This window comes from Morone saxatilis, unplaced genomic scaffold, assembly GCF_004916995.1.
Source record: "Morone saxatilis isolate NCDOM2014 unplaced genomic scaffold, NCSU_SB_2.0 Contig15, whole genome shotgun sequence".
Lineage (NCBI taxonomy): Eukaryota > Metazoa > Chordata > Actinopteri > Moronidae > Morone > Morone saxatilis.
Genome location: NW_023339707.1, coordinates 26,195,856 through 26,209,515, shown reverse-complemented (window position 1 = coordinate 26,209,515; position 13,660 = coordinate 26,195,856). Strand labels below are relative to the sequence as shown.

Genomic DNA, 13,660 nt, shown 5'->3' with positions numbered 1-13,660 from the left:
TGTAATAAACAGCCTGAACACAATATGTAGTATTATATGCAGTTTTTCAGGGGAAGAGTCTCAACAGACCACTGCTGCAGTCGAACCTGCTAGAAATATTTAATATTTAAACGATAACTCCATCACAGGAGTTTAATTTAACATTATGTTTAGTTGGTTATTACATAATGAAGCATATTATTACACTCTCATCATAAAAAGTCCAACTCCAGCATTCTGTAACATTTGTTTTATAATAATTTACTACATATTGTGTTCATGCTGCTTCTTACATAACGTGTTGTTAGACGCCTGAACCTGATGGTCATCCAGGACCGGGACAAGTATTTCAACAGTCCTGGATCTTGGATTTGGCCATTTTCTCCTCGGCTCTCTGCACTGGGAGTGTTTCCTCCTCCCTCCTCTCACAGACCTTTCCTTCCTCAGCTGGTTTGATGGATGACGTTGCCTCCGTCTTTTACTCCCTGATCAGTATTCTCCCTCTCTCCTCCCTCACTCCTGCTCTCAGTATTCCAGCAGCATCTCCTTCCATCCCTCCTCCTCCCTCTCATGTTAGCATGCAAAAAGAGACTCTGACCTCCTCTTTCATCCTGATCCTCGTGTGTTCTACTCTTTATTTCTCTCTCTGCGTTTGCAGAACATCAGGAGGGTTTCTCCTCCTCCTCTTAACCTTTCTGCCTGATAGAACCTCCTCTCTCCTCCTCCGCAATCGAATAGTAATTTCTCCTCTTCCTCACTTTTCAGCATGCAGCGGGCGTTTCCTCCTCCTCTACATTTTCTATGCATCATCCCTCTCCCTTCCTTTACATTCTCCTCCCCCTCCTCACCCTTCAGCATGCTGACAGAAACTGCTCCTTAACTCCCATCTCGCCGACGAGGTAAATTCTGATCAAAATGGCGACGAGGACACAACTAAAGACACTCAGTTTTACTCGATTTATCGATGACTTTGAGTTTAAAGGCCGATCTGAGATTTTTATCTTTAAAAAAAAAATCTGATCAGAGATTTTAAAAGTACTGAAGATAGCGATCTGCTGATTTACATGGCGCGACTGTAAAGAGAAAGATTTTTAATTGAGCTGCAGATACGATCAGTGATTTAATGGTTGAGTTTCCACTGCGGCAGTATACACACACACACACACACACACACACACACAGGTTGGATGAACAGTGGTATTGGTATGGTAGTGGCTTCCCTCCCTGTTCTATAATTAATCATCTAAAAGGCAGTCTTTTATCAGGACCCTTCCTCCTCCTCCTACTCTTCCTCCTCACTTAAGTCCTTTTGGCCCCAAAGATTCAAATGACAGTGAAACAACAGCAATAAAAAAAGGTGCTTTGTAGCTTTATGGCATCGCAGAGAGCCAAAAGAGAGACGCTTCAGCTGTGGTGGAACGTTTTCACTCAACACACCTGCCTGCATGCACAGTCTCAAAGACCTGACGGTGCTTTTAAACACATCAACGCAACATGGTTTCCATTTTCTGCAGCAGTTATACAGGAAAAACTACAAACAGAAGTGGAAATACGTACAGATGGGTAAACTATTGATGTTTAAAGTTTAATATTCAGATTATTAAATGAAAGTAGTTTTGATACTGACTGTGGACAGTGAAATTAAGTAATTTGCAAGACGAATTTTGCTTGCATAAGGTTTTTGGCTTCGTTCACATTGCAAGCATTAGCACTCAATTCTGATTTATTGCTCAGATCTGATTATTTCATAATGAACAGGTCTCAAAAGTGATGTATAGGTCACACTGAGGTCGCATTTAGTGCCTGGATTGGACCAAAAAAGGTACCAGTACCCTAATTCAGCACAGCCCTGATTGTTTTGCTGTTTTTAAATTCTTTTTAAATTCTTTTTTCAGTGTTCTAAGTGTTACGCTGTGTGTTTACACAGAGATGTTAGGTGGATGTTTAAGATTACCTCAACAGCACTGCTGTACGCAGGGTTTTAGAAATACTGAGATTCAAACACTGAACTTGCTAGACGGAGATTGGAGGCACCAAGGTAATTTAGGCAAATATTTCATGACTTTTATTTTATTTTATACCGTATGGAAACCTCAGTAGTGGGTACGGCCATGCTCACCACAGGTGGCGGTACCCAATAAGAAGTGCTCGGTACTGGTGAGTACCGGCCCAATTCAGGCACTGGTCAGACTACAAAAATTCAGACCTTTATCTGATTTGGACAACATATGAAGGTGGCCCCACCAGTCAAGATCAGATCATGTGGTCTATGTTGATCACGCTGTCAGATCTGAGTCACATATGAGCAAAAAAATTCTGATTTAAGTCACTGGTGCCAGCAGTGTGGATTCAGAAGGTCAAGTATCATCGTTGAACTATAATTTTGACAAACATTGGACCTAAAATAGACCTTTGAACAATATAAACAATCCAGCTGTGCAAAGTGAAAATGTTCAACCACAGAAAGAAAGAGGTGTATGAGGGGATGAGGGGGTGCAGCGTTGCCATGTTAGAAAGTCCTTCATCCTACATTTCATACAGAGAATGAGAGCGTTTCACACTGCGTTCAGTTTTGGTTCGAACTTTGTCTGTTCTGTTTACCAGCGTCAAGAGGGTTGCTGCTTGTCTTGGACCATCCAGGTGGACTGAAGTATAATTTAAAGGTTGTAGACTGAGTTGGCAGTGTGAAAGCACCCTCATTCTTCTTTAGGATGTACAAGAGCGCAACAAGAGCTCATCAAAAAAAAGACTCCACCAGAAGCTACACATGCAACAATTTAACCCCTCCAAACGAACCTCCAGTCCACCCCTCCGTCTAATACCCTCCTGTTCTTTTCAAACAAACATCCAGTTTGGCAAAAAAAAGTACCAAAAAATGTTTGTATTCCACCTTCGACACACAGAGCTGAGATTCAGTTCAGGTTCCAAACAGTCCGGTTAACTCCGGTTCGATCCGGTTTAGTCCGGTGGTGTGATCATGGGGTTGGTTCGGTCTCAGTCTCCTGGCTCTCTCTCTCTCTCTCTTCCTCCAGACTCTGATGTAGCATAATGTTCAGCTTTATACAAGTTCAGCTCCTTAAAATCCATACTGTCAAATCCACAAAGTTCTTATTACATGTTAACATTTCAATATTTCTTTTTTTCCTTTCTTTTTGTATTCTTTTTTATACTTTATCATTATTATTATTATCATCTTTCTTTTTTTGTTGTTTACAATTATGGCCACAAGTCTTAAAAGTTCTTGAGTACGGTCCGGTTAAAACCCCATTCCAGGTTGTTTTTGATCCGGGTTTGGTCCAAGTCCGGTCCAGTTCTGACGTGATCCGGTCCGGTCTTTACATGGCACTGGGCTTGTAGCTCTGCACAGTATTTCCCCCTGGGCACGGTAAGCATGGCGCTGTAAAGCATGGCTGTATGTGGGCGTATGTGCAAGGTCTGACGATAAAGCGATCTGCACCGATCTGACTGGTGCTGAATCCAGAACCCCATTTTCCAGGTTGTTCTGGTCCTGAAAATTGCCAGTCAGTCCACTTTCAGAAGTTCTTCGCTTCTGAAAATATCGCAAGTCAACCTGCTTATTTACAGACCTTGCCGGTGTGCCTGTGCTGGAATGTATTCAAAATGTAATTCTGGATTCATTTCTGTTTAATTATTCACGATTCCGGTGAATTCCACAGTCTTGATTGGTCGGGCAGTAAATTACTAAAGAGTCTTCCTGGCCAATAGGATGACCAGAGGCCAGCATGACTGACCAATGAGGGAGCAGGGTTGAGGGGAAGGGAAGAATAAAAGTGGGGTGAAAGAGGAAATGTATGGAAAAAGGGGAAGATAGACGAAATTAGGACAAGGGTAAAGCAAAGTTGGAGGAGTTGGGGAGGGAAGGAAAGGAAAAAAAGATGGCGGGAGGAGAGGACGGGTTTATGGACACAGGTACTGGTCGGTCAGTAGGCATCGGGCTCAGTGTGCTGTGGTACAGAGTGATTGTCCAGAGAAAAAACATTAAGTGGTTATTTAAAACAGCAACTTAGAAACTTCTAGATCCTGACGAGGCTGAAGCTGAACAGTCCAAGGTCAAGTCAAATTGTCTCAGCTCATTCAGTTCCCGTATTTTCCACCTAGATTCCACATATTTCGAGACGAAGCAGTGATTTCATGGTCAGACCAAGCCATCAGTTTTTGGGACATCAATTTATTTGCTTCCTTCTCCTTTATTAAAGCTTGAAACAACCTTCTGAATCCTTCGCAAACAAGTTCAAGATGGACTGTGACACTTCCTTCCTTAAAGCTTGACCTGAACGTCTTAATCAGGATCCTTTCAAACAAGGCGAAGGATTCAGGGTGAGGATAAACGGGGCCAAAATAAAGACATCAGTAAAGAGGCTTCGAATTTCTGCATTGAGCCTCGACTTGACCTTTTAATATTCAGCCTGGATTTGTCCAGACTACAATGAGGCTCTTTAGGTAAGGTCAAGTCTGCTGCAATTTCACTGTGACTTTCGGACACACAGCTTAGTTTCTTGATCCTTCAGACCAGAACAAGCCTTTCATGGTGAAGTCCATAGCTTTGACGGAAACTTGACTTGACCTTTTGCTCTTCAACCCAGCATCCGTACCAGGCTGCAAATCCTGAAGTCAGGTCGATCAGTCCTCACGCCATATCCATTGTTTGGTGAAACCTGACACAGTCTTTAGCCTAGTTTTCAGGTCATTCCACAGCCACGCCCCCTTTACTTTGATCCCTGCTTACACCTGCAGTGAATTTACATCCAAATCCAAACCGACAGATGCATCGAGAAGGTTAGTTTATTTGCAATAACGCGTTGAATTCATGTCGTAAATGTATCCAAATCGGTTTGGAAACTGATTTTCCACCCCAAAAAACCAACCGAACGGAGGTAGTTGGGGCCCAGCCAGCCAGTTAATCAGTCTTCAAATCAATCGATCAATCAATTGACAAATAAATTGCTGATAGATTGATTCGTAAAGGGCCGGAGCTGTGGCTGTCAGTTCGGTCCAACACTGAGCAGTTCAGCTGACTGTTAAAACAGTTCAGAAAAACAAAATGCCCTCAATTCCCCATCCCCCATTCTTCTTTCCCATCCCCCCATCCATCCATCAGTCCATCGGTCCATCAGTCCATTCGTCCTTTGCCTCCTCTCAGCTGCTCCCAGACATCAGGTTGATGGCTTGCTCCAGTTTGTGCCTCAGTTTGTGTTTGCGACAGTACCCATCCCGGTCCAACGCCGTCAGGATCTGCCGAGACAGAGGAAAGAAATTATAGCAGTGTGCTCCTGTCCCTTCTAAGATGATCCGATAGGTATCCAGATACATGGACTACGACATGATTCAGCGACGATGCATTTTCATTTGGAACAAATCGATATGATGCAATCTGATACAGTACCATTTAACATTTGTTTATTGTAGACATTTTCCATTCTACATTAAAATAAGCCAAAGGTTACATTGTTTACCTTCAAATACATAGATTTTTAGAAAAGACAAGTATTTTTTTCTTCAAAATGACAAAAGTTGGAAAAAAGACTTCCTGCCATCATTACCTAAGACCCCGCCCAGTTGATTGCTGTTGCTGGGGAGCCACGCTGCACTAACGTTACTCTAGTCTCTCTTGTGGTGAGACCCTGGCATTGACCTTTTACCTTTCACAAGACACTGTTTGCAGCAAAGCTTCAGTAAACTAAACCATAACTTTAGAATCAGACCATCAGTTTATGGTACATTTAGAATCAACCCAGGGGTCTGAGTAGCGATGTAGTCACACCTATAACATTACAACCAATTTCTGATGTATCAGTAAATCTTTACACCCCTTACATGTACTTTCAAGGGTATAACTTCATTTGAATCATGTCTCCATTGTTAAAAAATAAAATATAATATCAAACCTGACCCTGACGACCACTGCAACAACCAACACACTCACCTCTTCCTTGTACTTGTTGATGTAGAAGTAGAGCTCACTGAGCGCACTCAGTGTGTTAAACTCGTTGCCATGGAGACGGGACTGTTCCACCAGGTAGGCGTCCATGTCCTGATCACTGATGCTGGGCATCTTGGCAATATCCCTGTAGTACCTACAGGGGACACACAGTCGTAGTGTAACTTTACTAACTGCATCAACAAGCTATGTGCTGCTTTAAGGTTAATTTACCCATGATAAGTTAGCCACATCTACACCCAGTTCTTATTTTGTGCATTACAGTTTATTAGCTGGTTAGCATGCTAGCTACCTCTCCACCCAGCTCTTGTAGTTGGGGATGTCTTTAGCATAGAGCAGCTTGTTTGACGGAGAGTCTTTGCCGAGCCGGTGTTCGGACGTCGAGCAGGAGTCCATGAAGGTCTGAGCGACGACCGACAGACAGGCGTCGGTGATGCTGCTCTTATGGATGTCAAACACAAACTGAGGATTCTTTATGACGTTCACCCAGAACCTGAGAGGAAGGCTGCAGACACGGAGAGGAAAGATCTGTTAGTTCTTTAAACTGTCTTTAAACTTGTGTCTTTATTATCAGTGGATTTTCTCACCAGTTGCTCTTCCAGGTGTGTCGGACATCCGGGTCGCTGATCTGTCGTTTGTCGGCTTGCTCATCCAGGAAGTCGAACATGTATTTGATAGCCAATGGGAGAGCAGAGCCTCGGTGGGCGGTGCTAAACACCGTCTCAAACAGGTCGTCCACAAACTTTTGCAGCGTCCCCTAGTGGTGGGAAGACAGCCATAATTCAAATTTCAAATTAATGTTTCACTTTAGATGCAAAAACCCACTTACACAGAAATGCCTCTATGGATGGAAACGTCCCTCAGTCCACCACTTTGTGTTACCTTGGTAGCCAGCAGTCTGGTCAGGTAGATCTCAGAAACCATCTTGCTGCCTCGGTCTCCTTCTCTCTGATCACTGTGCTCGTGATTCTTCACCAGGTGCCACAGTTTAGTCCCTGAAAACACACAATATATATACTGTACAGTGCAGTGCACACAGTATACAGCCTGCAGTAACTGCTCACAACTACTACTAATACTTAGAGGTGGGAGAAAACTAAATGCATCCACCGTCAACTTTTACTTGTCGATCTGTAAACAACCCCATGTCATCTGAAACGCTCTCCGTCCCCCGATCTGGCGAGAAGGTGAACGGACTCATAGACAAACAGATACAGGTTAGCTGTACTGGCTAGCTAACAGGTAGAACAAAGTTCACTTAGCTGTCTGTGCAGACTCGTGGTATAAAAAAATTTCCCGTCACTGTTTTACTCTGTTGGTCTTGAAATTTGGTACCAAATGAGGGCATTTTCTGATACTCAGCCGTATTGACGCGGTTCAGTCAGTGCCATAAAAGTATTAACGTTCAGTAGAGTAGTAGTAACATTTGCAAAGTCGATTGCAGCTTTTATTGGTAAGTATCTGAGTCCGTAAATAAAAGATAATGGAAGTTAATTCATCAGCTTATTTTAATTACGGATCATTACAAATACGTCTGCAAAAAATTGGATCAGAATTGAGTCATGAGGTTCTGATAGATTCCCTACAAATACTGCTGCTGCAGTTGCCTACCTGTCTCCTGGTCTGGGGTGATCATCGGAGCTCTGGATCTCAGACTGTCAGGACTGCTGGACGTTCGAAGTAACGACTCTGAGGACGCAGAGAGAGAGAGGAGTTAATCACTTTCTCTGATTAATTATCAGCTAATAGCTAATGTGTGTGTGTGCGCCTGTACCGTATCTGCTCAGCGATCTGGTGAAGGTGAAGGAGTTGGCAATGTTGTAGGCGGAAACCTGCTTCTGGACCAGCGCCACCAGGGAGCCGTCTGTTACCTGGCAACACACAGTGACAAATCAGTCAATCAGCCAATCGCTCCATCAATCAGCTGACTAATTATCCATTCAGTCAGCTAACTCAGTCGATTCTTATCCCGTTCACAATCTGGATAGACTCCACATGTGCCACCACAGGAGCTGATAAAGAACCAGAACTCACTCAGACTCCCACTATCGTCATCCAGTGAGAGAAAATGTTAAAGTTTAAAGCTTTTAATCTGCTTCTGAAGCTGCATTAAAATACAGCATGACAGTGACATGGCTCTCTAGGTTAGATTATGAAGTTTGCTTATGACTGAAATAGGTCAAATAAGGCCTTGATTGTCTTGTCAATGTGCAGACAATAAGAGAGAAACAGTAGTTCAGAAAAGTCCAAATTCATCCAGAACAACAGTTTACTGAACACTGCTAACTCACATCATAATGTGAAACGTTGCTGGCTCGGTCACAACTCCCTGTTAAAGAGAGTTTGAATTGCAATGGGAATATTCCTACTAAAATAAAGGTCAAATAATCTGTTCTTTAATGAAGTGAATATGGCCTCACTGAGAAACAGGGTGTTAACATTTGGAAATAAAAACTTTAATATGTACAATTACTAAAACAATATACTTTATTTTACAAAAATGCCTATAGCTTTTCAACCATTGAGCACAGAACAAGATATTTTATTTAAATTGATTAAATTAAATTATGCATCCTGTTTCAAATTGTCTACCACTTTAAAACTCCTTCAGACATCCCAACGCAGAAAATGAATTAACTGAATATCTGCAAAGACAAAGACAGATAACCTGGTTTTATCAGATGTCTGCTGAAAGACAAACAAACATGACTGAAAACAGAAGGTATAATATTATTATGAAGGTAATAAATGTGTGCCTACCTGGTAGTGAGCCAGTGTGTTCAGTCTCTTCCAGTCGCTCTCTATCTTGGTGGTCACGTCTTCATCCTGCAGGATGATCCTGGTCAGTCGACCCTGACGCCACTCTGAAAACATAAATATTAAGTTAGTCTGTTTCTGGAGAAGCTAAGCTACGTTAGCTGTTTTAGAATGCTATGGTTTAAACATGAAGTTTGTGGGTAATAAAATAGAAGATCAGCAGACTCATGTATACTTTAAAATTTCTGTGAAAAATACTACAGAGTCGTCTGCAAATAAAATATCAGATCAGTCAGTTCATTAACATTAACTGGATCTTTGATGTAAATTAGGAACAGTTGGTTTGACAGTGAGAAGGCTGATGGATCCTTTAACATTTAACAAGTTTGTGAAGTAAATAGTTACCGAGGTCCATGTCGTCGGCCTGAGGTCTTTGAGAGAACGGGATTCCTTTATAAACGGCATCCAGCAGTTTGTCTTTGACCTGAGTCACCGTGTCACAGTTCAGCACCTTCACTGGCACCTCCGTCCCCGCCTCGCCCTCCGGAGGGATACACATCAGAGTCTGAGAGACAGACAGACAAACGGACAGGAGTCATTGGCCTGAACTTTATTACACTCTCACTACCACAGTGAGGAAAACAGGAGTGTGTGTGTGTGTGTGTGTGTGTGTGTGTGTGTGTGTGTTACCAGCTGTTTGTAGTCGATCTGCTGTCTGATGAGTTTGTCTTCACTCAAAGAGTAGCGAGCCTCTCCGGTGATGGCGTCGATCGGCCCTTTCTCCATCTGCTGCTTTATGGCACAGTACAGCATGAAGAGAGGCTCACCTGCACACTCCTGACAGACAGACAGACAGACAGACAGACAGACAGAGTTATTCCTGTAAACTCATCAGCAGCAGGATTCAACCAATCTCCTTCATCTCCTGGGAATAAATCAACTGTAGCCGTGATCTGATTGGTGACAGGAAGGAAGGAAGGAAGGAAGGAAGGAAGGAAGGAAGGAAGGAAAGAGCGGACAAATGATGAGGTGATGGTTACCTTGAGGAATCGATGCAGCAGGAAGGTGAACCAGTTTGTCAGCATCTTCTCAGCTACAGACTCTGTCCTAAAATCACAGAGGTCAGAGGTCAAAGGTTACTCAACACAGCCGTCTCTACTGTAACATGGAGTTATAAGTTATAATAAAATGTAAAGAAAAGCAGAATAACTTCTTGCTCTTTTTTTGTCTGCAGTTTGTTTTTAAAGGTGTTCTGACCTCCTCAGCAGCAGTTTGGGATGGTTTCTGTTCTCCAGGTTCTTCTCAATCAGGTCGGCCAGCAGCTGCTTTAACACCACTGTAGCATATTCCATACGACCCTGAAGAGACAAATATTAAATAAATAACAGTTTATCTACTGATAAGCAGCTATTAACTGATATTAACAGTAAAAAATATCTATTAACCAGTTATTAATGGATATGAACACTAAAAACATCTAAAAACAGAGATGAACAGTTAGCCACTGGCCATCGATTAACAACCATTAGTAAGTATTAATGAATATTAAATCAGCTGGTTAATTTAAGAGGTTGTTAAGAGGTACCTGCAGAGCAGCCATGAGCAGCGAGGCGACGTTGCCTCGGTCTCTCATGGAGAACGACCTCTGAGCCTCCAGCGTGTGGATGAAGGTCAGCAGGAACATCTTGTTGTTCAGTAACTGGCTGAACAGACGCAGAGCTTTCTCTACATTGGCTGGAGACTGAAACACACACACACATCTTACAGTTAGTGTCTGATAACTGGGAACACTGGTCTCACTGTACACATTGAAATAAATAAAGTTTTATTCAGATTTACTGTCCAAATTTATCTAAAAATTCTCTTTCATGACACAATTGCTGTTGCAGTAAACGTTGTCGTCTTTGTACTCAACTTAAGTAAAATTTTAGGTACTTGTACTTCTACTTCCTGATGATATCATTACCTCATTGGCACATTGTGAATAAAAGTGTATCCTTTATAAGAGTAGAAGTTTCCAGTGAATCATCATGTTATTACGTTTTCTTCAGTGTCAGTAATCCAATGATAGTTGTTTATACATCCATGGGGACACTGCTAACATGAGCTGCTAATAGCTAATTCAGCAATAATATTAATGGTGCCAATTTGCCAAAATGTGAACTGTGTTCATGTTACATACATACAAGGGTATTGTACTGTTATCATGTTACTGTAGTCAGTAGATGGCGCAGGGACTATAAAGATAATATTTGGGGCAGAATGGAGAAGGTGTGCTGAAGTTAGGATTAGGGTTACAGCAGGGCTGCGTGCAGATATACGTTATATAAAAAATATATAAAATGTGATTTTTGTCCCTAGAAGGAGTTTGTTAAAATACAAGTCATGGAAATGGCAAAAATTGTGGCAAAATTGCACATTAAATTCGAAATGGACGACTTTTTTGAAGCTCACATCGACATTTGCAGTATACACTGTAATATAAACCTAGTTTCCATAGAAAGCTCAATAAATCCAAACCAGGACAAGGATTAAACAGAAATAATAACATTAAACAGATTCAGATTGGATTAAGGAGACAGGAAACCTCTGGAGTTTCACTGGTTCCACTGAGAGCTTCAGGAAAAGAAACTTTTCTGCCATTTCTCATCCAATTCATGGAAATCCTTCCAGCCAGAGACTGATGTACTTCCACACCTAGTTATTAGGAACTGAGAAAATCTAATTCATGTCTGTGGATGCAGAGAATGGAGGCTCAGCGGCCCAGAGCTTCCCGCTGGGTTCGCTTAATTAAAGCTGCACCGAGGCCCAGACGCTGTAGAGGGTTGTTCTGTTCCACTACACAGATTTTAAGAGCAGCTCGGACTGTTTCTGTAATGTTCCCGGTGTTTGTTCTCTGGGTAATGGAGGGACATTTGTTGTACGTACGTCCAGTTCTTTGAGGACGGGGTGTTCTTCTATTCCAGGGAACATGACTCTCATGGTGTAGGTCCGATACTCCAGGAAGGGAATCTTCACTCCGTCCATGTCGTTGGTCAGCTCCTGGATGTCCGTCTGCAGCTCTGCAAAGGCTGGACAGGGAGGAAAGGAAAGAGAGACAGTTATTTAGATTTTTATTTCCATACTGAGGGCCTTAAACGTTAATTGACCCTTCAAAAGCCCCGCCCCTTTTATGTGCTAGGCTAATCTATGTTGAAAAGATACATTTTGAAGATGGAGACATATACAGTATATAGTCAAAGTTACAATTCTGGATATTTATGTTGTAACTGTGAAATAATAAATTAAAATTATGACTTCTGAGTAAGAATTTGGTCTTTTCAAACTAAAAATGATTCTAGTTCAACATGATGCAGCACAAATGTGATTCAGTTATGAAATAGCAAGTATGGTTAAAAGATAAAGACATATATTCACATCTCAACTTACGTAATGTTATCTAGCATTTTGCTAACATTAGCTAGATAATATTATTTGCGCTGCTGAATAATTAACTACTTGTTTTTTTTTGTTTTTATAAGTGTCCTACTGTCAAAGATACATACGTCTACCACATTGGAGCCCATCCAAAGTTGTATTTATGTTCTCTGAAACAAATGGGCTTCAATTTATCATGAAAACAACATTCAACAATTTTTTGGTTTTTGCCACTTTTATTGTATTATAAAAAAAAACCTAAAAACAAACAAAAAAAACAATCTGCTGCAAAAATTGAGACATTTTAGGCCACAAGAATAACAAAGCCATGTAATCCTGCAGTGACTGATGACAATATACGAGAAACAGCAGTATGATTGTTGGAAGGTTAGGCCAGACTAAAGAGAAAAAAAATCGTAATATTACGAGAATAAACAGTAGTAAGTTATAGAATGTCAGTCTGTTGGTAGCAGACAAACTAGTGACGAAATGATCAATACGTTAGTTTAACTGATGGACTAGATACGGTACGACTGGAGACAAACGCGGCTGCTGGCTCAGGCTGAGGCATGCTGATTGGTTAGACTGCTCACGAGACTTGATAACTCTATCGAAGCTTTTTTCTCATTAAAAACTTTTTTTCTTGTAATAATTATAGACTATATTACTCGTAATAATTAACGATTTATTCTCGTAATTTCCCACCAAAAAATGTTCTCTTAGTACTGGCCTAAATAACAAATATTCATAAGCGTTATTATTGTTTATAGAATAAGTTAAACATCATTTTATTGACATTATCATCTGATTATTCTGACCTCATTAAATGTTTGAGCGTGGTTGAGCTCAATAACTTATCGAATCATTCTTCATTATGGATTATTCTGCTTGATTATTTGATAAATTGATCAACTGATTTGTAAAAATAGATTAAATGAATCACAGTTAAAACAGAATGTATATGGACTCTTGATTAAAATGACGGACCAGAACCAGGAACAGGACATGAGATGTTGAATAGATAGAAAGATATGGGATTCAGGCCGGTCTATATATATCTTCCTTGCTAATTAAATTCTGTCCTCCCAGTGTGCAGGTAAAGAAAAAGGATCTTGAGTGACAACGGACAAACTTGTAGCCTACTTCCTGTTGTGCTGCATTAGATCAACAACAGTAAAATATTATGGTACTCTATAGTCTGGACATTAAACATTGACAGTCTGACACTGCAGATATATGGAAATCAACATATTATATGTTTATATACTATACGTACATAATATACAGATCGGAGGACCTCAAGGGGACATGAGGAGAATCATACTTTGTTGTATTCCATGAGAGTATTTCATGGGTCCACACTACAACTAATGTATAATTATTATATTACACCTTTATTTTAGTATTTTCCGTCTTGATTTTCTTTGATTTGTGTATTTTTATATTTTAATCTTTATTTATTTAATATGTATTTGTTTTTATTACATGTTCATACATATTCAAATAAAGCCCATATTCTATTATTAACAAAAATGTACTGTTTAACAC

The 13,660-nt window shown here is 40.9% G+C and overlaps 2 protein-coding genes across 2 annotated transcripts in view; both read right to left on the bottom strand.

Moving 5' to 3' along the window:
• Positions 1 to 2,092, bottom strand: part of LOC118324142 (plexin A3-like) — a 10,844-nt gene extending 8,752 nt beyond the window's left edge. Inside the window, exon 1 of the mRNA XM_035656297.1 lies at positions 2,061 to 2,092. Within this exon, the coding sequence (XP_035512190.1) occupies positions 2,061 to 2,092 (32 nt within the window). The remainder of the gene's footprint in view (positions 1 to 2,060) is intronic.
• Positions 2,093 to 3,128: 1,036 nt separating this feature from the next.
• Positions 3,129 to 13,660, bottom strand: part of LOC118324141 (plexin A3-like) — a 20,341-nt gene continuing 9,809 nt past the window's right edge. Inside the window, exons 2-15 of the mRNA XM_035656296.1 lie at positions 11,624 to 11,766; positions 10,281 to 10,436; positions 9,953 to 10,053; positions 9,736 to 9,802; positions 9,386 to 9,532; positions 9,101 to 9,260; positions 8,699 to 8,802; positions 7,713 to 7,809; positions 7,550 to 7,627; positions 6,821 to 6,933; positions 6,526 to 6,695; positions 6,231 to 6,443; positions 5,924 to 6,074; positions 3,129 to 5,232 (exon numbers count right to left, since the gene is read on the bottom strand). Coding sequence (XP_035512189.1) covers positions 5,137 to 5,232; positions 5,924 to 6,074; positions 6,231 to 6,443; positions 6,526 to 6,695; positions 6,821 to 6,933; positions 7,550 to 7,627; positions 7,713 to 7,809; positions 8,699 to 8,802; positions 9,101 to 9,260; positions 9,386 to 9,532; positions 9,736 to 9,802; positions 9,953 to 10,053; positions 10,281 to 10,436; positions 11,624 to 11,766 — 1,796 coding nt within the window. The 3' untranslated portion in view covers positions 3,129 to 5,136. The remainder of the gene's footprint in view (positions 5,233 to 5,923; positions 6,075 to 6,230; positions 6,444 to 6,525; positions 6,696 to 6,820; positions 6,934 to 7,549; positions 7,628 to 7,712; positions 7,810 to 8,698; positions 8,803 to 9,100; positions 9,261 to 9,385; positions 9,533 to 9,735; positions 9,803 to 9,952; positions 10,054 to 10,280; positions 10,437 to 11,623; positions 11,767 to 13,660) is intronic.